Source organism: Cyrtonyx montezumae, unplaced genomic scaffold (assembly GCF_038088225.1).
Source record: "Cyrtonyx montezumae isolate F1298 unplaced genomic scaffold, pur_monq_1.0 scaffold_5, whole genome shotgun sequence".
Lineage (NCBI taxonomy): Eukaryota > Metazoa > Chordata > Aves > Galliformes > Odontophoridae > Cyrtonyx > Cyrtonyx montezumae.
The window spans coordinates 2,428,512-2,452,830 of NW_027072056.1; the positions used below are offsets into that span (position 1 = coordinate 2,428,512).

The 24,319-nt window shown below is 46.1% G+C and overlaps 2 protein-coding genes across 7 annotated transcripts in view; both read right to left on the reverse strand.

Moving 5' to 3' along the window:
* Window positions 1–356: 356 nt before the first annotated feature.
* LOC136056014 (vitamin K-dependent protein C-like) lies at window positions 357–8,700 on the reverse strand. 3 transcript variants are annotated; one of them, XM_065747951.1, is made up of 9 exons: window positions 8,484–8,699; window positions 8,053–8,136; window positions 7,779–7,939; window positions 6,819–6,843; window positions 6,183–6,293; window positions 5,327–5,467; window positions 4,865–4,974; window positions 4,041–4,158; window positions 359–1,106 (listed from the first exon to the last, which is right to left on the reverse strand). In XM_065747951.1, exons 2-9 carry the CDS (start codon window positions 8,117–8,119, stop codon window positions 538–540), a joined length of 1,302 nt encoding a protein of 433 aa, XP_065604023.1. In that variant the 5' UTR covers window positions 8,120–8,136; window positions 8,484–8,699; the 3' UTR covers window positions 359–537. The 3 variants fall into 3 exon arrangements, with proteins under 3 accessions (XP_065604022.1, XP_065604023.1, XP_065604024.1); XM_065747952.1 differs by having other exon boundaries at window positions 8,236–8,699; XM_065747950.1 differs by having other exon boundaries at window positions 357–1,106; window positions 8,053–8,700.
* Window positions 8,701–11,385: 2,685 nt separating this feature from the next.
* Window positions 11,386–24,319, reverse strand: part of DGKD (diacylglycerol kinase delta) — a 52,699-nt gene continuing 39,765 nt past the window's right edge. For all 4 annotated transcript variants that reach the window (XM_065748132.1, XM_065748130.1, XM_065748131.1 and 1 more), the window contains 12 exons: window positions 23,785–23,895; window positions 22,890–22,986; window positions 22,268–22,375; window positions 21,332–21,445; window positions 20,863–20,997; window positions 18,125–18,276; window positions 17,271–17,382; window positions 16,871–16,963; window positions 16,389–16,508; window positions 15,983–16,100; window positions 14,580–14,710; window positions 11,386–13,498 (listed from right to left, as the gene is read on the reverse strand). In XM_065748132.1, coding sequence (XP_065604204.1) covers window positions 13,409–13,498; window positions 14,580–14,710; window positions 15,983–16,100; window positions 16,389–16,508; window positions 16,871–16,963; window positions 17,271–17,382; window positions 18,125–18,276; window positions 20,863–20,997; window positions 21,332–21,445; window positions 22,268–22,375; window positions 22,890–22,986; window positions 23,785–23,895 — 1,381 coding nt within the window. In that variant the 3' untranslated portion in view covers window positions 11,386–13,408. The remainder of the gene's footprint in view (window positions 13,499–14,579; window positions 14,711–15,982; window positions 16,101–16,388; window positions 16,509–16,870; window positions 16,964–17,270; window positions 17,383–18,124; window positions 18,277–20,862; window positions 20,998–21,331; window positions 21,446–22,267; window positions 22,376–22,889; window positions 22,987–23,784; window positions 23,896–24,319) is intronic.

Genomic DNA, 24,319 nt, shown 5'->3' on the forward strand with positions numbered 1-24,319 from the left:
CTCTGCAAGACTGATTACATTTAGCAGCTTTACATGCCAACATCAAAAACAAGCATCAACTGGATTGTACTCAACTTCACTGTGAGATGAGGTTATGGACACTGCATTTTGTTGGAAGTAAAACTACACAAGCACAGAGCAAACCACCATAATCACTGCAGCTGATGTGTGAAAGCTGAAACGACAGAACAAGATGATTAAGTATTCAACTTTAAACCTTTTTTTTTTCCTCAGTAGACCTCTCTGTCATTCTCCCCACCACCCCCATGGTCAGTGACTGTATGCACAGCAGGCAGTTGGACCACGGGCCACTCTTATTACAACGCTGTGCAGCCCCTCAGTGTAACAGGGTGCCAGCTCTTGCCTGTAAGGCCTAAGTAGGAGCACGCCACATATAAGCAACAGAACTCAGAGAAAGTACCACATGAGGTTAAGAGATACTCAGCGTTTAATATTGTAGCTGTGACAGCACATTGCACTGCATACCGTCACACGCAGAGCACGCAGCCACAGTATTCCAGGCTCAAAGCATCAGAATCAACCCCTCCAAGAGCCTGACATCTTATTTATGTGGTGCTGGATCCATTCCAGGTACTGACTAACTTTGGTGTAGACTCCAAATTTCTCCTTTCTACCACAGCCCTCTCCCCAGCTCACCAGTCCTACCAGAAACCAAGTATCCTTATATTTAGTGGCCAGAGGGCCCCCACTGTCCCCACTGCAGGAATCCTTCCTGTCTCCTAAGCTCCCCGCACACAGCATGTTGTCAGAGATCATGTTGGTCATCACTTGGGCACACTCGTTCTTGGGAACAATGGGGATTTCGATGTAGCTGAGGAGAGCAGAGTAATTCCTCATTTCGTCGCTTGTGCTGCCCCAGCCAGTCACCAGCATCTGCCTGCCTCTGGTCGTCAGCTCATGCTCTGCCAGGTCCCGGGTGGGCAGGCAGATGGGCAGCATGTATTTGTTGTACATGACGGGCTCAGCCAAGTGCAGCATGGCTATGTCGTTGTCGGAGGTCAGCTTGCTGTAATTGTCATGGCGCACGTATTTATCGACCCGAATGGTTTGCTCACTGGCCTCAGTACGGAGACGGTGGTATTTACCTGGTGGAGCAAACAAGATGATGTGAGGTGCTCCTGGGCCTCCCAAGGGAGCCCTCCTCACCTCGCTCACCAAAGCACCTGCATTACACCAAAGGCAAACAGTGCTCTACTCGAGGGACAAACTAAACTTTCCACATCTGCCCACGTGGTGAACGCGTGCTGTACCAACTGAGCTGTGCTCATCAGCTGAGAAGATGACACTGCCTCTGCACTGCCCTGCTGCCTTCCTGCTGTAGTGCACTTGTGCTACTGGACACATCTTCGTGTCAGCAGCAAAGGAAGCTGACACATACAAGGGTATCACCCATGCCTGACTGTCTGAATGTCAGGTTTTAAAGGGTAAAACGTGACTACTTGATCACACCACCCCTTTCTAAAACTGTGCCCCTGTATCTTAAGGATTCTTTGACCACTTAGGACTCCTCTGATTTAATTTGCACTGCATGACTGTGGCCACGTTATGGGCCGAGCGGTTATGCAGAATTAAGTAGGAAACTGAGCTGAAAGAGGCCAGAAAGGGAAGAACAAGGCATGTGATGCAAGGGAAAAGAAGACAGACATCTGATAGGATGTGAGGAAGTAGCCACAAAAGAGCTGCATTTCTGTGTTATCACTTATTTTCAATGTCCATTTCAGTATGTACTTCAATAAAAATCCTTCTCTTTTGGGAATCCGTTCATTTTGCAGAATCAAGCGTGCTCTCCATCTCAGTCCCTCAACAGCTGAGCTGGAAGTTGCTCTTCATCACCACCTCTTCAAATGCATGCTCCACCACCACCATCCTTCCAGTTTGCCCCTGTTCCAATTAACTTTCCAGTTCCCTCTGTCTTATTTGAATCCTCCCTAACAAAACCTTAAAGTTCCTCTGACTTTGCATTACCAAGGTCACTTGCTGTGCTTGAGCCCATCAGTGGGGTACTGCTGCTGGTGTTTCCTTCCTTTCTTTTTCCTGTATGAGTTTGTTCCTATGAATGGGGACTTTATGATGCAGAGCAGCTCCAGAAATAGATTCTCAAAAGAACCCATGAAGTCCAGCTTTGCATCTTGGACCTCTAGGCCCATTATTTCTCAGACTCTCCTCTTGCTCCTTTGCAGGCAGCCAGTGGGCAATACATACGTGGCCTCAGTAGGCAGCTCAGACTGCTGAACCCACTCGAGGGATCGCGCGGTACCACCAAGCCATCACTCACAGAACAATTGTTTTTCTTCCATCATGACTTCTCCTTGTGGTGGCAGCACCCTGGGAGCACACCTCCTTACTCCATTCTCCCACTCTGCAGCTGCCTGGCAGGCCTCCAAGGGTAAGGGGCAGGGATCTACTCATCCTCACAGACACAACTCTGCTTTAGATGCAGAAACAAGTGCCCCAGGAAGGAGGTTTGGGATGCTCTCACACCCATCTTCCAAATATCTGCTCTGACATCTAACTTTCCACTTCAGACATGAACGAATCCAGCTCCAAGATCATGAGCGCAAACCCAGAAGCGAGCCTTCCCTCCAGACCTGTTCTTACAGGCGGTGAGCAGAAGGTGCAACAGGACAAGGCCAGAAGAACAATGTTTCATTTAAGCCAAAAAAATCCATCTTCATCGCAGCCTCAATACTTTCCCCAGTTAAAGGGCAGGCGTGGCACATCGGGACACGGCGTGTGATGGCTTGTCAGTTGGACAAGGTGATCTTGAAGGTATTCTACAACCTCAGCTGCTCTGATTTTCCCACTTATTAATCACCTTTGAGTAACATCAAAGCTACATCTAGCACTTCTTGTTGGAACTCGATGATCTTAAAGGTCCCTTCCAACCCAAAGCACTCCGTGACTCTATGATTCAAACACCAAATCTGATGGCTGTTTTTCCCTAAAACATTCCAAGGTTCTTTACCAAGCCACAGGTTTTTGCTTCTTGGGACTCACTATAACTGAATATATGTATGTGAAGCAATCACTTTACAGGGAAGAAAATAACTTAGTAGAAACTGGAAGTGTTTGGAGATGTGCAGTCTGTATGAGAATTTCAAAGCTAGACATTAATTTCAATTTTGATGTCTCTCTGTGGAAAAAAAGTGGATATTCTGGCACTAGAAGGACCCAAGGGGATATTATTTCTCCATTCACCCTGAATGCTGAACAATGAATGACTGACATAAACACATCTGCCCATATGTGTCCTACTGTCCTGGGTCTCAAATGTTTGCGCATCTGTGCATACTGTGAAACATGCACGCAGACAGCACACTCCCAAGGCTTCCCACAGTTACTGGGAACAACCCATCTCTTCACTACAGGAGAAAGGAAGCAGTTATCTGCCATGTCTCTGATATCAACAGTGGTACACAGGAAACAGTAATTAAAAAAAAATCAACTTAAATGTGAATGGAACTCCGATTATTTTTGTCTGTTAACTGAGAAGCAGTACTGCATTCTGCATGGCTTTCTTCATGCTTAAGAGCAGCAGTGTCTGTAACACGGTGCTGTAGTTCTGCAGCACTTTTCTCCTTTCCTACCAAAACTCTCTCAAGTAATTCTGTTGAAGTGCATCAAGAGGTAGGAAGAGGCACTGTGACACTCTCCTCTCCAGCTCAAGGCTTTGCATCTTGTAAGGGGAACTTCTTTCCCTCCCAGTATTAGGACAACCTTGAATACTTCATCAACAGAAAAGCACAAGCAGAAGAGATTTCCCAAAAGTGACTTTTAAGTCTCTCTACTTCACGATCAGCAGTGTTCCAAAGACATCAGCTCAATAAGTCAACACAGGCTCAAATGAAATCAGTTTTACTAATTTGGTGTATGCTAGGCCAACCCACTCCTACATCCAGAGGGACTTCTGCCTTTATAACCTGCCACTTTTTCTCCTGAGGTGACGAAAATGGGAATTTATAAAAGAAGTGCTCAAAAAAAAAAAGACAGAAAATAAAAGGGATGGATCTTTTCCATACCAAGTCTTACTATGAGAATCTCTCCTGCCTCAACGCAGTGTGCGGCTGTTAGGACCCAAGATGGATGGATGAGAACGCCCCCACACAGAAATTTCCCCTTCACAGTTTGCAGCATAACCTGAAACAAAGGATCAGAGAGGTCTGACACTGCAGGAAGCACGGCTCACAAGATATTGTTTTTCTTTGTGGTTGAAGCCCATGCTCTACAGCAGGGCAAAAGCACGACGAGTGAGGTTTCTGTAGAACATCAGAGCACCTGCCATGTTGTTCTCTCAGCCTGCAACTCTCCTATGATGGCACAAACGGGCCTTTAATAGCAGAGACAGGAGGGCCATGATGATACATTCACTACTTCTGTGACATGCTGTGAGGTCTCCTCTTCCTCTGTGACATCCCAGCCTGCTCTGTAAAGCTATCACATGTTTGGCTGATCACATCTGATGACAAGGCTTAGAGGAAAAGATTTCTGCAGAAAAAGGGGAGATTGCCTCCAACTCCCACAACAACACAGCTACAAGGGCTGGAGAGAGCTACGAGACGATTAATGGCATTCCCTAGCATGGAGCAACACAGCAATAAATGCCACTATCCTCTCTCTACATTGCTGGCAAAGTAGAAGAATCTTGTCAACAATGACAAGGTCGAGAGTCCTAAGGTATTTCTCCCTGTTACTCCACCTTTCGTGTTGCTTTTGAAGGCGCTGAGCTAAGGGGATCTCAGCATGACATGATGCCATGACCATTAACAGAGCAGTCTTTCTGGAGCAGGCAGAGCTGTTCAGAATGGTCTGAACCACCTTTTGTGAAAGCCTCTTTACTCCTTACCTGCCAAGGGCTAAAGCCCCTTCCTCCTGAATGTCCCCCAATGAGCCGAATATTGAACTCTGCTTTGCCTTCAGTGTAGTCCATTTTCACTCGTCCACAGGGGAACTCCACTAGAGAAAATGCAGAGAAATGAACTCGCACAGAGCAGCTCACCCAACACAACACCTCTTAAAGCATCCCCTCTGCCTCTAACCTAGGCAGTACTATCCAGTGGGCTTCAGGGAGGTCCCTCAATGCCTGTAGAGGAGACAGTTTCCTGATTCCCTGTGCAAACACAGGCACAGGTTAGGTTGTTAGTGGGCACAAAGGTTTTGGGAAACACAGGCACAGAATTACACTGCATGAAATGGGACGTTCTGAAAATTAGTACCAAGTGCACTGCAAGCATTTTTCCCCTAATGGCCCCTGATTTCGTGTTGAAATAATCCTCTGTGAAATCTCCCATGAAGATCCTCCTCTTACCCACAGGCGTGCACATGTTATGGTCGTTCATCAGCTGATAGCCAGATGCACAGCTGCAGTAGCGGCACTGCTTGGCAGGGTCTTCCTTGCAGAAATGCTGACATCCTCCATTATCCAGAGAACAGTTATTGTATTTGACCTCTGGGAAAAAGGGAACGAGACAGACAGGACAAGCAGGAAAGCAGAAGAGTCACAGGAAGTGGCAAAATGGCATCCTGATTCAAGTGATGAACGCCAGACAGCAGGCCTGGGATGTCAGCTGGGGGCTCTCGTGGCAGTAGGGCCCTTCAGACAGCAAACAGACCTCAGTCCAGAATAAGGCAGTGGGGAGATGAGGAACCCAGAGATTACTGCCAGGGCAGGCAGACTGGAGAACAGAAAACCCTGTCACCAAGCATGAGTCAGATGGTGGGAGGTGGTGATGATACAAGATACAGATGCTCATCATTAAATACACCACTCAGCTTTTCTCCAGAGAAGACATCATCTCAGTAACAACAATCAGCTATTTTCAGTGGATTGTTTTTCCCTCTCTATTGAAAAGCCAACAGCAAACCAATTAGACAATAAAACCCCCTTACGCTGACTGTTTTAAAGTCACTGACCCTTTATAGAATCATTTCCAGTGTTTCTGTAAAAAGCAGATTTCTCAGATTTACAAACCTCTCCCACAGCAACACAAACTTCAGTGAGCACAGATAAACCATAAAGCATTATGAAGCAACAGAGGAACCACATCAGTAGTGAAAGCAAGCATACCGTGCAACAGCAGAGTTGTTGATCCCTACACACAGAGACCCCCATCACAAATGATGTTTTTGGTTTCCTTTTTATCATGGATTAAAGACAGCATTACCATAATTGCACAGAGCTCCCTCCCAGCCTCGGTCACAGATGCAGGAATAGGATCCAATATTGTCCTTGCAGGTCCCGTTGAAGCAAGGCTTCTGTGCACACTGATCTCCATCTGGAACACGCAGTTAAGTCCCTGAGCCAGAGCTCAGAAGAAAAGGTGAAACAAGCAGATCCCCCAAACCCCAGGCACCATGCACAGCTTCTGCCTCCACACGGTGATAACTGTGGTTCTGGCCCTGACAAGGGCAATGGTTTATGCTCGGAATTACAGCTGTAGGAGCAGAGTGGGCAGAAGGGAAAGACTAAAACCTGAAGGAGACAGGGTAGAGGCAAGTTACTGCAGGAGTGGAGAGCAATAGTGGGGCTCCTCCTTGGGCCACGTCAGGCAGGGTGAGAGCAGCAGAGACCACTCTTGACCAGTGCCCTAGCTGTGGGGAGGTGACTGATAATGGGCACAGATGCACATGCATATTGTTAAGAGGCTGGTTAGATGATAGGACTTGGAAAACAAACTTAGCATGCTCCATTTAACAGAGAATGGAAATAAACATTAGTAAGAGATACATGGCAGCAGGAAGGCAGAGCACTAGCTAACCTTGAAGAAACAGACATAAGATTAAGAAAGCAGCTTACTTACCTACATACTTGTTCCAAAACTCTAGCTGTAGAGAAACAAAGTTGACATTAAGAATAGAAGCAGATATTTCACAAGCAAGGGACTGGAAGTGTACAGTCTTGGCCAACACAGCACAGCACTCAATAGTTGACTACATCTCTTCCTTCTTGGCAGCACAGTAACAGTTAACATAAATGCCCAGCCCTGGACACTGATGCACTGCATCCACAGCCCTACCCAGCACATATTCCCCTGCCCTGCTTGCAGCCCCACTGCACCACTACCCCCAGTATCCCCCAGATTCTGTTTCCTGGTTGCTTTCTGCCTGGCAAGTCACTCATGTTGCTCAGTGCAAAACTACATTTGTGCCCAGTTAGGAGACAAAAGCATAGGCATTGTGGAGGCTGTAAGAAGACTGGGGCCTGAGGGATGGCAAGGACTGCTTCATCCTAAATAGCAAGCCCACTCTTTGTAATGCAACAGTAAGACTATGAGAAAAAAAAAACACCTAAAAAGCAAAAAGCTGAACAACTCATACTGACTGGGTGTGGAAAGAGGCAGCAAACAGCGATGTTTACAACAATGTCCATTGAAAGATACGGGGCTGGGAGAAGAGGGGAGGAGCTAGTGACATGAGAAATGTTTGTCTGGCACAGATGGGAGACTGGAGACTTACAGAGTGACAAAATTACAGTGGTAGCAAGAACTGGCAGCGAGCTCAAGCAGGGATTGGGATTGCCTGGCTGGGATGCAAAGCTCAACATTGGGTCTGGTGGGACACGTGTGAACAGCCAAGTGCCACAGCCCAACCAGCAGCACTAACCCAGCCATCACTGCAACACATGACATTCAGAACCCCTACCTTAAGGGCCAGGAGTGCTGGCAGCAAACCTCCTACGCCCCAGACTACAATACTTACAACGATCTAAAAAAGCCAAATCTTGGTCTAGTCCTACATTTCTGCTTACAGAAACAACTTACTGTGGCTTCTTTGGTTTCAAATATCTCGCTGGCCTCCTCGAAGTCACACATCTCTTCTTTGCACTCACGTTCCAGGGAGCCTGGTTTCAGCTCCTCCAGGAACGAGTTGGCCCGCTTCTGGATTTTCAGGACTTGGTTCGCATCCTTGTAGCTGTAGAATACTGGAAGCAAAAATGTGCACGTCCAAGCAGGGAAGAGCTGCCCGAAGAGCAGCAGCTGACAGGGAGCAGGAAACACGCTCACAGTGAGTGGAACGGGGTGAGGGCACACTTACTTGAGGTACAGCACGCTGGTGAGCAGCAGGCAGCCAGCAGCACCCCGAGGGTGAGGAGCTTCCACATGCTGCAGCACGAGTCCCCTAGGAAGAACAGCGGGCGCGAAGGGGAGCATGCTGCTGAGCTGCAGCACGGCCCCATGCTGGAGGCTGGGTCTGCTCAGGCAGCTCAGGTTTGCTCACTTGTATTTCACACAGCAGCTCCCTCACACAGTTCTGTGCTTTCTCTCTGATGACAGCTCCAATGTGGTTTGCCAGAGCCCCCCAGCCTGCTCCCAGATCCCTTCATCCCACCAGCAGCTTGCCCAGACCATTCCTCATCAGCCCCAGCACCTCCCCTTGCCATCAGACACCTAGGGCAAGCCTTATGCTTAATTAAATTAAGCTGTTCTTTGAAACCCTGAGCGATACGCTATCTCTGAAGCACTTACTGCTTTACTCAGTGTGAATCAGCGTGATTTATTCTTCCGCCATGAGCTCTGCTGGAGCTTGGGTTAATCCATAACTTCACCTATTTACTTTTTAGAGTGACATGAAGTGCTTTCCCTTTAGTCATTAAGCAAACAGTGCTCAGGGGGAGCTGGACACTTTACCTGCACGTAAGGGAAAAGTGAAACAGTTGTCCTCTCTGCCTTTCCAAATCCGTTTTTTTTCCCACCCGTTTCATCCATTTGGGACTCGTGGCATCCAAACTGCAGCTGGGTACACTGAAGCTCTGCTCAGATATTCTTATGGTCCTGGAGATGCTCTACAGGCAAGGAAGGACAGGGCTGCTTCCGAACCTGCTGGATTCTGTGCTGCCTGGTCAGCAGGAGCAGAAAAAAACAAATGTATGCCATCACAGAGCAAGAAGGGAAAAAACAGGAGATAATATTTTAAACCAGAAACCTTATCAGTACTTAAAGAGCATGCAAACCCCACTCCCAACCCATCCCACCTTCCCGAGCTCCATTTGATGGCTGTAATTGAACCAAGGGGCTGGCAGCACTGAGCAGCAGGCCTGGCAGCACTGCACTGACACATGGAGCAGGGCAGAGTGCTTCCTCATCTATGCAGGGAGCAAGAGGGCCAAAATGAACAACCTGCATCAGAGAAGCAGCCACACCAAGGGGGCATTCCCGTTGCTCACTCCTAATGACACAAAAGAGGATGGAGTAACCAGCATTCAGACACAGGGCCTCATCTCAGAGTGCCTTCCCCTCCTGCTCTGCTTCTGCAGACAGCAGAGCTAAGACCAGGCTGAGCAGCTGTCATTAAAACACCTTTTCACCTACAGCAGAGGGCCAATAACAAATCACAGCATCACAGAACTGTAGGGGTTGGAAGGGACCTATAGAGATCACTGAGTCCAGCCCTCTGCCAGAGCAGCTCCCAGCCCAGGTTGCACAGCTCGGCGTCCAGGAGGGACCTGAACATCTCCAGAGAAGGAGACTCCACCACCTCCGTGTGCAGCTCCAGTGCTCCATCACTGCACTGTATCTGCACGATGTTTTTTACCCCGCACCAATTACACCAGCATTACACTGATCAGCAATAAGAGGCATTCACCATTTTCCTCCTCTCCAGGGAACAGCTCTGTGCTTCCAATGCAACTCAGCATGAAGCCACTTGTCACAGCACGGATGTTTATTAGCTGCTCCCACCAGGTGGGCACTGCAGCCTTCTCACACAACAACACCAGTAACAGAACGTTTGCTGGAAGCTCAGAAACATGTTTACTTTATATACAAGAAAAACTTATTTACAACGATCAACAGTAAACTACGTACAAAAAGAAAAAAAAAATACAAGAGACATTTCCATGATAATCACTGTATAAATTAACACAATAAATAGGAGGGAAGCAGGTCCCATTCTTAAGGCACAAAACCTTCTTCCCAAGACTGTACAGGGATTCGTGTGCTTCCCTATGCTTCCGACAGGACCACAGAGTGGCGGGGAGACCCCTGAGGAACAGCGGTTGCTGGACGATGATGCAGACATGCAGTCACTGCTGACAGGTGTAGAAAAACATCCGTTCCACCCTTCCTTCTTACAGTACAGGCGTCTTAAGATGCAAAATGTTTTGTAAACGGTCTTTTTCAATCGCGGGGGCAGCACGCACGAATGGAAGTAATACTAAAGCGATGAACCAAGCTCTCCAGACAAGAACCATCCCGAGGTGCTCCCAGCAGGGAGAGGTCCCACCAGCCAAACCTGGAAGACAGCATCAGCACGAGCAGCCCTCTGCAGGGTGAGAGCGGGAGCTGGTCCAGGAGCTGAGCTCCGGTGTCCTCGGCACACAGCCCCACTGAGCCACACCATCACAACACAGGTTAAGCCAAACCCCCAGCATGAATTTCTGGGGCCAGAATGTGAGACAGCATGCTGCGGGCACTGCTCGCTGCCAGCAGGAGGGCTGGTAACCAGGAAGTGGACCAAGGCTTCCACAGCAGTAGCATTTTTTAGGAGACTGAACACAGACGTGGCATGAGCAGTTCTAGCTTCTCTCAAGCTGGTGTTTTACCTGAGACTGCAGGAGAGTCTCTTTCTTTTTGGTGAAGCAGATTTTTTGTGTGCTGTCTTTCCTGAGTTTCTCTCCTACAACAGAAACGATGAGATAGCAGAAGAGGAACTCGGATGAACACAGCCAGAGCTCAGCCTGGCTCCCTGCTTTGCAGATAGCTCTCACTGATGTCTGACACACTCATCTGCTCACAACACCTCTGCAGCAGAGATCAGGATTATCCTCAGTGAGATGCAGGGAGCTACAATCCTTCTGTTAGACAGAAACCTTACTATTTAAAGGCACTCAGGTTAATAAAGATCCCGTTTTCTAGCTCTTCAAAGAAGGTAAACCCCCTCCTTGCCTTCGATAAGTAACAGACAGGAATATACTGGCTATGAATGCTCTGATCAAATGTGCACCTACACAGAAAGGACCTGAACCTATCTACAAGACAGATTAAAAATGTAAAAGAAAGGAAGATGATCTTGGCAGGAATCATCACGACAGTGGATGGCTGCTGGCCTCCAGGCCTCAGGTACAGCATGAAGTGAGGAACATGCAAATGTAAAGCTCTGCATTCCCTTGTTACTCTCAGCAGGAAGAGTAGAGAGGAGCCCTATCTGCTGAAGAACGTAATCCCCAGGAATGATGGAAGGCAAGTGCATGCTGTTTATGGACTTGAAATACGAGGTTCCTTGGAGAAAACTGCACAGCTCCATCGTCATCCAAAGGAACAAACACAGACCTCAGCCCACCTCCAGAGCCATGACCTGCCTTCTGCTCCCTGCTGGACGTTCCCACACAGACACGTGGACTTCCCTGCCATGCACGCTGCCAAGTGTACTGATAAAGAAAAAACATGGCCAGTGAAGCAACTGCTCATGTACAGATAGGAGGAACACAGTTGAAGGAAAGCTGAACCTATTTCTTTCTTGGTCCCCATGGTATTTATACCAGAATTTTTGCTAGCTTGTTCAAGCACGCTTAGTCTTCTAACTTCTCATGAGCAAACCCTGCCAGCTCACGAGGCTGACAGATGTGGGTGAATGAATGAGCTAAAAAAAGGTAGGAGGCTAAGGACAATCCTTGGTGAAGTCCTAAGGGTTGCAAGGGAATTTGCCCAGCATGAAATCAGCCTGTGACCTTTTGAAACAAGTCTTGACATAAAATAACTTGACGGATTGTTGTTCGACTGCACAGCTGATGTGAAGTTGATAAAATCCTCAGCCATCATTATGAAAATGTCCTCAGGAAATTATTCTTTTTGCCACTGTGAACGTGCCCATTTTACTGTCTGCAGCCCAAAGCAGACAAGTGCTGCACTGCAATAATTTAGAAAAAATAAATACATACAAAATTACAAAGTAATTAAAAATTCCTGCTGTCTCTCCTGCTCTATAGCACTGAATGTTCCCAAATTTGCTCCACAGTGATAAACATGGCAATACAAACACACATGCTGGTCTTTGGGCTGCAACAGCCACCCAACTGGGCTCTGGCAATACAGCAGGAGTTTGAAGGCCACGGAGGAACTCTGATTCAGAGGCACTGATTTTGCCATGCTCTGCTGTTGATGATACCAAAGGCTACGTACCAGCATATTCCAGTTCTTATTAGAATGCTTTTCTGCTCTGTAACAATCCCCTTCCTCTCAAAGCTCTTGCACGAGCCCTGATGTTCGGCAGCATGACTGCACTCATGGGGGTACAACCCAGGAGAACTGAGCCACCCTAATCTTTTTGTATCCGTCTTGGAAGTGAGGGAGCAAGGCAGCAACAGAAGAAGCAAGATTCTAGCAGCTTTTCCACCAAGACAGTCAAAAGATGCCTGTACTACAGATAGACTGTATCCTCTGCCACATTTTCCTGCAACTAAGTGTTGAAGAGAAGCAAGAGCTCCGAAGTCTGTGGCCACCACAGTGGCACCAAGCAAGCCACTCCTATCTGCTGCCAGTCATGTTGCCCCCCAGTCTGAAGCGGAGCAACTTGTTCCACATCTCACTTTGTTCCATCACACTTCTTACACGGCCCAGACAGCTGGATAATGCTCCTCTCCCTTTCATCTGCCTCCTGAGGATGAAAGCAGTCAGAGCTTATTTCTCGTAACCTCTCCGCTCTCGAGAACTGTCTTTTCTTAGCGTCAGCAACTTCCAAACACTTGTTTGTGATGCCTGAAAACCTCAGTGTTGTACCATTTGACTGGCTGAAAGCAGAGCTAGGCCCAGAAGCAGACTGCACACCGGTGCAGCTGCTCTATTCATGTGCATTGTAAGTTGCAAGGGATAGGAGTGAGGATCACTAGGTATTCATCAGCGAGGAGAGGTTCTGTACTGGCTTGGAATTTCTGATGCAAATCACATGCAACTACAGGTGTGTTAAAAAGGGATCAGTAAGACAAGGACAAGGCTTTGTTCCACTTAAATGTTCTAAGCTACAGGTAGGACGCACAGATGAGCAGGCAAGTGTTCAGTTCAAAAAGACTGTCAGATGCTTCTGAACTAAGACTGGCCAATGTATCTTTTGCCCTGAATCATTGTACTGTGATGAAATTATCCAGTAAAGGTAGCTGTGTTGCAATTCTCAGGAGTCCTGCACTGTCACTGGAACCAGAACTTCCAAGACTGGAGGACATGGCTCTTCAAACAGCAAGTTCTCTCCCAGGAGGCTCAGCCCAGAGCAGGTAAGGTGCCTCTTGACTGGATGCAGCTGTACCCCACAGGAAAGAAAGGTAGCACCATGCTTGGTTGATATGAGCTCTGAACAGTTGCAGTTTGGCTGTTCAGTGGAGACAGTTGTGAGCACATCTGCTCTGTGAGGTGACTGCTGTGCAGTTAGGGGGAATGGTGGACACAGGCTGTGAAAACAGAGGCTAAACCTCGCTGGCAGGAGAATTCCGGCTCAGCTCCTTGATCCCGTGCAGTATCCTCTTCATGTGACCCACTTTGGTCACACCCAGGTCCTGAAAGACAAGAGAAAAACTTACCTGTGGAGAAAGGGGGGAAAGATGCCATGGCACCAAGCAATAGCTACAAACCAGTCAGCCAGTTACAGAGAGGAGGAAACCAACCAGAAAAGCAACAAACCTGATGGTTACAGCTCAAAAACCTATCAGAGCACAACAGGGTAACAAGCAGTCACAGAGCAGGCACAGAACAATGCACAGAAACAACTGCAGACCATGAGACAGAAACACACATTGCTCTGACTGTTAAAAGCCAAAGTGCAAGGAAGGAAAGCACAAACAGATCTCAAGGACCTAAGCTTGTAGCCAAACTCATGCAGGAAGAACCAACTGGTCACGCCAAAAAAACACTTCCAACTGGTCAGCACATGGGCACCACACACCAAAGCTGCAGCTGGATGGCATGCAGAGGTATCAGCTACACAAACTACAGCAAAACCTGGAACAGAAAGCTGGTCAAAGGCACAAATGAAGATCCAAAGGTCACTCAACTAATGCCATGCACTACTATATGTCAAAACATTTTTCTGCTGTATGCAAGTCACAAGAATGGTGACAATAGTATTTCACGGAACCAGCACTTTCTATTTTCCTCTGTGGAGGAGTATCTTGATAAGAAGAAAAGCAGTGCAACATCCTTACTAAGTACCACGTCTCTCCATCTGGCAGTGCCACCAATGGCCAGGATCACTTCTTTTAAGGAAAAGTGATCTATTTGCCCAGTGACTATAACACAAGAGCCAAGTTTTCCCAGTCAAAGCATGTTCTGCAAGGACAGTTCAGCAGCTGAGAAGTCAAAAACTGAAATTCTCAAGAATGTTTTTTGCCATTTGTGCACTGGACTGTTTTCCATCTCCTGTAGAGAGTTACATGGCTGGTCTGTCAGCTAGCCTTTCTACCCCTCTACCATTAAACATCAGATGACCCCAAATGGCAAGAAAACAAAACAAGGCCACAGTGAAGCCATTCATCCTGCCAAGACACACGGGGTAACCAGTGGGCAGGCTGTTTCCAAGCACATTCAGCACAGAAGGTCATGCAGATGGAGCTGGCTATTTCTGATGAGCCATGAAAGTACCTTGAGGTCCCTCCGTTCGAGGTGCAGGAGCTCAGAGCCCCGGACGTCATGCCGGATGAAGATATCCTTATACTCACAAAGACTGAGATGCTCAAGCCAAGCCGCAACCTCCTCCGTTCCCCAGAGGTGAACTGTTAGAGATGGAAAAGCAGGAGTGCATTGAGTTCCCAGAAGAGAGTGAAAAGTGAGGACACCATCAGCACTCATTGCCAGAGAAGGGTGGCAAGCAGTACACCACAGCCTCAGAACAAGTGGAGGGAAAGAACTGGTAGCACAAACTACAACCACAAACACAGGAGGTAGGGTAGAGTATGATCAGAGTTTTTCTCTTAAGTAGAGACTGTAGCTGCAGTAAAGCCAGGAGAAAGTACATTTGTTTTCACATAGGATTGTATATCCTTTCTTTCTTCCTTATTTATTCTTTTTTTTTTTAAACAAACAAAACAGTTTACCCCCATGCTCAAGAGTAAATTCACTGATACTCCTGTGCTTACAAAATGGTCATAAAGTTCTTCTTCGAGAAGAATCAAGCATGGGTTAGCTTGCTATTACATATTGCTACTGTGTATGAACACTTGTGCTTAGTAAACAAAACAGCATCCATACTACCAAGTGTAGGAAAAGCTTGGTCTTCCACCTTCTTGCACAGCCTCTAAATAAGAGAAAAAAAAGTTCCCGGGTTCTGAGAGGCAATGAATGAGCACCAGCATGACAGAAGGAGAATGTACCTGCAATTCCACGGCAGAGGAAAGGACCCAGGAACCCACAGAACAGATAGTACTTCTGAATTTTAGGAGGTATTCATAAGTAGGATATAAACCAAAAATCAATTAACCCAATTGGAGAGAGAGTGTTCTGTGACTGACAGTTTGTTGATTCATGGCCAGTATTCATCTACTGACCGGTTCGATTAAAGGTCAGGGTGCACTTGTGGGGGGTGCTGATTCCCAGCCATTTAGACATGAAACCTGATTAAACCCTTGATAGTAAATCACTGAGAAAAACATCATTAACCATATCACAGAGAATCAGCAGTGAAAAGACTGGAGTTATGCGGACTTGGGCCCCACAGTCATTTTGATAGCTAAAATGCCAAAATCCTCAAATTCTCTTCACTAAGCTCCCTTTAAAACGTCCCAGAAAATGGCCAGATGCAGGCAGAACTCTTCAGAGGGAACCTCCTGTTTCAGCACAGAGATATCTGCTGAGTACTGAGGGAGTTCTCAGAGAGAACACAGCAATAAACTACTTTGCCATGTCAGAAAGATTACATTCCAAGAAAAGGCAGAGGCAAGTGAAACAGAAGAGAGAGAAAGCATGAGAAGAAACAGAGAGAGAACGTGTAGTGTTGTGACCACACTGGTATGACAAAGAGAGAGACAACGCGTGAGCAGACTTGGTACCCGGCAATCCCATGCTACTATGTGTTTCCTTATTCTTATTGTTCTTCTCCTTTTTAAACTTGGTCACCAGTCTGAATTTGCCACTGCGACTGCGTTTAGAATAATCCAGCAACTGATTCTGTAGGAACAAATAGAGAGAATGAGGAAAACATACTGGAACGGACCAGAGATGAGTTCTGTCAAACTTAGGTCCATGACCTTGCAAAAGAGGAAAAAAAGTTCTAAACTCATTCTGACCAAGACAGGGAAGGAAATGGAGAAAGTTGATCAAGGGATATTAGCAGGAAATTACTTTGTTTGGTCTTAGGGAGTCAAGTTCCCTTCTTAATAACTTTTTCTCACATCAGGAAGTCAAACACAACTGAGTGAAAAACAGCAAAGAAAATACAGCTGTGGCCCTCCTCACCTCCTCATCACAGGGCTCCATAAGCTGCCACAGCCAAGGTATGTATGCCAGTTTCCTCAGCTGGAGGTCCATGTCTGCCAGGGCTGCTTGGAGCTGCTCCTTCTGGGGGGGATCTAATTGCTGGATCAGAAATAGAAGCAAAGTAGAGTTAAAAGCCATGTGGTGGAACATATAGTCATGCTCTTGCCTTGAAATTCCTAGCTAACAGAGGAGTCCCTCAGAAGGAAACACACAGCAGCCACTCCACCCAGACATTACCAAGTTAATAATTTGCATCTTTTCTGAGCTCCAAAGTGAGCAAACTAGCCTGACTGCTCAACATATCTGCCTAGCAACATAATCCTCGTTTCTGCATGACAACATTTTAATTGACTTGTTACAAAGACAAAGAAGAGCAAGACCAATACAATATTGCTGCCAAGGCCACAGCAGGAGAGGAGAGGAAGAGAGAGGCTGCTTTACTCCTGTTTTGTGCTTCTTACCAGCGCCATCTTGCCTGCCAGCAGTAGCTCTGTCTCATTATGCAGGGCTTTGACATTATTCACCATCTCTACCACAAGGCTGCAGTTCAGACCCTGCGGGGGGAAGCAATTCACATGCAAATTAAGCCTGGAAATGAAGAGGTTTGAGCAGTCAAAAGAAAGAAGTCTAAGAGAAGCAAAGCCTTAATCTGTTTCTCCAGAGATGTTCAAGACCTGCCTGGATGCCTGCCTGAACAACTTGGGCTAGGGAACCTGCTTTGACAGGGAGGTTGGACTAGATGATCTCTAGAGGTCCCTTCCAACCCCTACAACTCTGTGATTCCACTTTCAGTCAATCAGAAAGGGACAGCACCTGCCACAGAGCAAGAACTAAAAGAAAGATGGCAAGGGAGTGAAGTACCTCTGTAGACTTGGATTTAGCGTAGACTTTGTCCATAGACTTGGAGCTGGCATTGACAGCATGGGCAAGCTCCTGTTCCATGTCCTGGTAGGACTGGGCTATTTCCCGAATGCTAAAGAGAGAATTACAGGATTGTATCAGCATACGCTCAAAGCAAGAGATCTTTTCTGACTGGGTATCTCCCTTAATACCCATCAGACTGACAGGAACAGACAGAAAACACAGCAGAGGCACAGCCTTTGGCAAAGCAGGGCTATTCTCCCCTCTACAGTGAGAATCCATAGGCAAAGCAAGGCAGATTTCACATGCACCAGCCCAGACGCATATTCAGTTCTGTGCACGAGTTGGAATCAGTCTGAAATATGACCAAGATATTTCAGTGTGACTGCAGTGATTTAAAAGGCAGCTGCACACACAGCAGTTTAACTGACATTTCTTTGGTATGACTCTGGGCATTTTCTCTCACAAGAGGCAGAATGTCTGAGTAATGGATGAGCACCAAGTGACATCCTCCTGATGCTGGGCATCAGGGTTACAAGAAACCAACTTGACACGGGGGCTCCTAGAGAGGACTTTGTTTTACTTCCAATAACAGACATTGACAATCAATGCTACTGGGATGTTTCAAGATTCAGCAATCCCTTTTTGCTCATAAAAGTAATATATTTTATTCAGAATAACTTCAAGCCTATTCCACTTCAACCCTCATGCAGCTGGGACAGTGCATAATGAAAGAACGCAACTCCCAGTGACATGGATTAGCATGGTGGAAGATAAAAGTGAACAGAAATGTAGGACAAGAACATCAGACATCAGAGAACAGCTTTACTCAGCAGAAGCAAACTGAGCCTCACCTGTGGATCAGAGCACCTGCAGCTTGACCAAACTGGTTGATCTGGGTGGATTCTTCTTCAGACATTATCTCTGGTTGCAGCGAGAAAGAGGAAGGTCGGGACAGTTCGCACTTCTGTTTGTCCTCCCAGGACTTCAGGGTGCTCTCAAATGCCTAAAAACACAGCAGGCAAACTGTAAGATACTGTCAGATAAATCTCTTATAAAACACAAAGGTTTCAAGTGGCCAATGCCTGTAAAACATGCGTGTCTGGTACAAATTTTCACTGTTCTGCCGTTGGTAACCTTGCTAACTTCAGCTGTTTTGCTGAAACTTTCCATGTCACTCTCTTGCCTTGGCTTAGTCTTTATTTAAGTCTTCTTTTACTAAAATCATTAGTCCACTTCTGTGAGCCAGACCAGCAGCTGTTCACCACTTCCCTAGTGTCTTTGCTTTGACTATCTATATACTGCTACCATACAGCAGGAATCTGAAGTTCGATACGTCCCCAAGAAAGTGACTTTTGTGATTGATCAAAAAATCCACAAAGTTGGACTAATTACAAGCTCTGAGGGAAGGAGGGAGCAGCAACTGCACATCTCTCTTCAAGTTACATCTCAGAGCTGAAAATTAAAAATATTCAAGACTTTCCCTCATCTGGAAGTAAATGGAACTTCTGCAGTAAGGGCAGGACGAGCAGCTGAACTCAGAGCTAGGGCCTGTCCCACTCACAGCCTTACTAATCCTGCTGCCATCAGCCAGTGCTTAGGGAAGAAACAAAACAGATCCAATGCAGAAGGATCAAAACTGGATGCGGTGAGAATAAGAACTGACACACAGAATCTCTTGGCAAAGAGAGATGGATCAAGGAGTACATGAAATCAGAATAGAGAAGGTCAGCCAAGGAAAGAGACCATGAAGGGGATGACTGAAAGAGGAAAAATTCAGAAAAGAGGGGGTAACAAGCACGGGGTGCACTGTATTCACAGGGGAAAAGATCAGAAATCTGTGGAACCAGAAAATGAAAGGAAATTGAGTGTACTGGGTAAAGGGGAAGGGAAAAGAAAACACTAGTCATGGATCCTGGGTCTGGAAATTCAAGTGAGATATAAACTAGGTCAGGAGCACAGAACTAAGGAGAGAGGAGATGGATGGAGCAGAAGATCTAGTGTCTGAAAGAACACAATTGCCCTGGGGATGTATCACTTTCCTGCATTTGCAAATACCTGTGAAGTCCTGAGGTACAGCACTGCCTTCCTCTGCTTCTCACACAAGATAAAAACAAGATTTGTCAGCACTGTACAAGCTATCTGCTGATCTCAGCCCTACTGATGACTCTTCAGTGGTCCAGATGAGGCCACGAGGTGATGTGAGTTTTTCCAACTTCAGTTTAGAAGAAACTAAACATCCCATACCATATTGGAAAAATGCTACCAGAGGTATGGGGTTGCATACTCTAAAACAGGACCCCACTTCATCTACTTCAAAGGACAAACTGGTTCTGTGCTGGGAAGGAAAGGGTATGCAGTAACAATCCCAAGGACAGCAGGAGAAATAAGGATAAGCCTGTGGTCAGGATAAGAGTTGGATGCTGCTCTGCAAAACTAGAACTTGTTGCTCACTGGCAGCTCCATGGCTGATTTACGGGAAGGGAGAAGCAGGGTGGCACAACAATAGCTTCAGCTGTTCCAACACACATAGCATACACTCACTAGGGACACGTTTGACCTATCTGCCTTTTATGCTTCATTCTCCTTTCCCACTTGGACCCGTGCAGAGGCTGCCTTTCTTTTTCTCTCTCCCACCTTCTCAGCAGGAATCCTGTCCCACTTGACTCTGTGCTATCTCACTCTCCCTCTCAAGAATGTGACATTGCAGAAGCTCTCTGTCCCTCCAGGGAAGGTCATGCACACTATTTCTGTCTCTTCTTCTCTAACATCTGCCAATATCCACAATTCCCTCACAGCTCAAGGAAGCTTGGGTATTTCCCTGTCCTACCACGACAGGGGCCTTGCAGGCCTACCTTGTCTTTTTTTTCACACTATCATACTTGGAACTTATTGACAGGGAATGTGTCTCTGGTCTGTATCAGACTGCTTCTCCTTTTTTTTCCTGTTCTTAGTTGTTCTCTCCTTTCCTGTTCTTCAGCAGATGAGTCCTTTGCAAAGGACTTCAGACTGATCTCAAAGCATGCTATGCTGGTAACTATTAAAAGCTTCTGTCAATGAAACTGTTTATCAATGGACAATTAAAGAGCTGTCAGGCTACAGCAATTTCTCTATCCTTTCCTTTAGCTTCTCACCTTTCAGTAATACTTTAAAATGGCAAGGAGACCTTCTTTACATGCTAGTACTCATCTGATATATTTAAAAGTTAAGACATTAAATGGGCACACTGCTGAGCCAGGCATGAGACGCAGTTTTCTTGGCCACTGAGGTTTAAGTCACATACTGAACAATAACGAGAAATCAAAATATGGAAGAGTAGAATGTAGACAGCCCACAGCTATTCAGGCATCCTGTGGGACAAACAGCACGTTAAGAAATGTCATGTCACAGGGCACCTAGAAAAACGATGCAAAATAAGCTTGCCAAAACTTTATCTACATGATTCCCCAAGTATGCTACTTAACCATATTCTTTCCAGAGAGTTTTATTTGTTGCATACACCAAGATAAGCTTTCACACGTGGCCACTGACACACTCCAGGGACATGTGACATCAGCACACATGAGTGTGCTCTATCCAAGGCTGCTCTTACCCTGTCTCGGGTCAGCGTTTGTGCCCTGTTCTTATGAACAATCCAGATGTAACCTGGAGGCTGGATCCAGGCTTCTCCATCCACCTGTACAGGAACTCCCTCTTCTCCCAGGATGGCTATCTTCACAGTTCGACACTGCAATAAATGATTGCAACACATAAACACTGCTTTTTCAGAAGCATGACACACTCTTTCCAAAACACACAGCTTTGTTTCTACTAGAGCCACACATGCCTGAGCGGCAGGCAATATCTGCTGTGTTTTTGGATTAATCTTTATTTAGAAAAGCCCATCTAACTCCTCCCACAATGACCACCAGCAACTGCTCCACGCCCGCAATGCTCCTGATCATGCACCTTTTCAGCCTTGGCGGATGGACAAGAGAGAACAAGAAGGAAGGCTTTACAGAATGAAACATCACCAGCTGGAGATGGAGGTGGCAAAAAAAGCTCATAAAAGCAGTCGATACCTGTGCAATCCGATGATGCTGCAGGTTTATCACTCGGGACACTGCCATCTGCATGCTACCAAACACAGCTACCACCTCCAAAATCTTGTCGTCGAAGGAAGGGGCTGTAAATGTCTAGTCAAACAAGGGAGAGAGAATTCAAATGACATGCATCTCTGTTAGAGGGGCTTTCTTTCCTCCACTCTCCCCACACTGGTGAAGAGTTGGGGCTCAGTCTTCAGTTGTGCTATTTGATCTGTATAGAATTAGTGAGGCTAGAAGGTGATTTGCAGCAACATCAAAAAGATAAAAAGGAGCTTCAATATTTCCACTGTGCTTCCAGTGGCAGCAAAAGCATACTTCTAACACAATGACTGTAACCCACAAGGGAATAATTATTCTTAGGAGAATAGGCACTTATTTCAAATAATACAGTGTTTCTGATTGGATCTAGCTCCCTTTGCCTTCAAATGGCTTTACTTCTCAAGGCAGATTGAGGACACAAGGTCAGTGTCATAAAATCACAGAATGGCTTGGGTTAGAAGGCACCAGAAAGCCCATCCATTTCCAACCTCTGACATGAGAAGTGTTTCCATTCACTAGATCGGGCTGCCCAGGGCAGCATCCAGCCTGGCCACGAGCACCTCCGGGGGTGGGGCACCCACAGCTTCTCTGGGCAACCTATTTCATTGCTTCATCACCTTGTGAGAAAAACATAGCACATTTCTTGGAAGTGAAGTGTTCAGCACAGCATCTGGTTTCTTTCTGAATCACTACAGATTGCTTGGGTGCAAAGCTGCTGAAATTGACTTTTCAGTATTCTATCCAACTCACAAAAGAAGACATACAGGAGACATGCCCCTTGTCCTCCTCTTCTAAGTGCTCTTCTCAGCACCTATGACTCCAGAAGCAACAGCAAGTCAAAACATTTCCTGAACTGTCTTAGATCATACTCACATCATCTTCCTTGGTTCCACCCCAGAAATTGGTGCCTCCTGCATAGCTGGGAATGTTGAGTACGGCAATTCCCTGGAGACTGGGCAAAGGGATTGGCCTCCCATCACACTGTACAGAGAAGACACGGTTACTCTCAGCACAGCAGGAGAGAAGCTCTTCTGCCACACTCAAACAACTTGAAACAGCCTGTATGGAACAGCTAAGCAGTAAATCAATTCAGCTTTCTTTAGCTTCTTCTTCCATCTTACATAATAGAAGAACACGTTTGTTCATGTTTTACAAACTGAAAGCCCTCCTTCCTACCTACTGTCTAAAATGCTCTTTTCACATCAGACACCACATGTAACAATTCTACCTGAGCTTAACACGGAGCCAGGGATGGCTTCTACTTTCCAACAGGATGACCCTTCTTATAACAGGCTGAAAATACAAGTTATTTTCCAGAACTAGGAAAAGCCACTTCTAGCTACTGCAAAGATACAGCAAGTACACTGCATCAAGCAGGCAAGGGAAACATCCTCAAGTCAGCAAGGAGAAACACCATGCCAAAAATCAAAGGGTCTGAAGGAGGTGCAATTAGGTACTCCAGTTTTAGCAACAGAAGGACATGCTACTTCCCCACCTCCAGCAACACTTTCTGCTCCAGGTTTTTGTATGTTCTGTGTAGCAGCTCCTTGGTCCCCAGTACTCCATACCACATCATGTTTTTAGTACGACTTCTAAGGGAGCAAAACAAAAGAGGAAGGGTCAGGAGTGGTATTCAATTTTTCACTCAGAGGCAAAAGCATCCACATAGTTTGAATAGCACCTCGTACACTCTAAAATACAAATGAGCTTTGGTTCCAGAAGGGTTGAACACTCAAAATTTCTATCACTTACGTTAGGAAAATATTCACCTTGAAATAAAGTGTCACGTAGGAACTTGGGATTACTGAGTAACATGTATTACCAGACACAAAAAGAGATCCCCACAGCACAGAAGGGGTCAGTCTCACACACCAGAATATTGTAAAACATCATTGATGTCATCTCTCGTGTAAAGGAAATGTACCAATTCTATGCTATACAAACCATCTTCTAGTTGCCCAGGTATTTAAAAGGCCAAAGGCTGTGACTGCTACAGTGGTTTGTTTTTCTTAATTCAGTACCAAGGCCAAAATCAGCCTCAGTAGTGCATAAGCTGAGATGTGTTCTCCTCTGAGCTAAACAGTAAGTCCAGGAAAAAAGCCTGTGCATGAGATCACAAAGTAAATAGGATCAAAGCACTGTGTCCACACTGATGTAGCTACTCAAAGATTCACAACAGCATAACGAATCAGTAATAAATCAGAAAACCATTTCCTCCATTGATTTCAAGCCCTTTTCCTAACCTTCAAGAAAGAAGATCACACAGATGATACTGATGATGTATCTATTCAGCATACTTTCAGACAACTGGCTTCAAAAGCACAAATGAAAAACAAACTGATTTCAGTCACTTCTGGCAGTAGTCAAAGGTCAGCCAATATCAAACCCACCTGCATTTCTCTGGGTGCTCATCACGTTTATTGTTGAAGTCCAAAGAAATCTTTGCATCCAGTCCAATCCCAAAGTAATTATTCATCACACACTTCTCTGTGTAACATTCACTGTAAAACAAACAAACAAACAAAACTAACCCCAAAACTCTCATTCCTAAGTCTACATATCATGTGGTATACATCTCACACGCCCTGCCCGGCCACCTAATAATTCCCCTGTATTAAAAGGTGACCAACAAGAAGGCTGTACACCAACATGGCAGTTGAGCACTGATGGAAGTGCCTAAAACCTAAAACAACAAAATGGGCAGAGGTTCCCAGTCTGCAGTCTCTGACCTGAGGACTTCACAACCATGAAGTTTGTGGAGGAATTCTCCCCTTGCCACAAAAACATACTCCAAAGTCTACAGCTGAGTTATAAAAAGCTATCTGTCTGGACAATGGAGTTGTGAAAAAGGCACACGACATCTGCAATGCTAATCACTGAAGTATTATACATTAGGTGTTCATTACAGCCTGACAAATAAGGTCA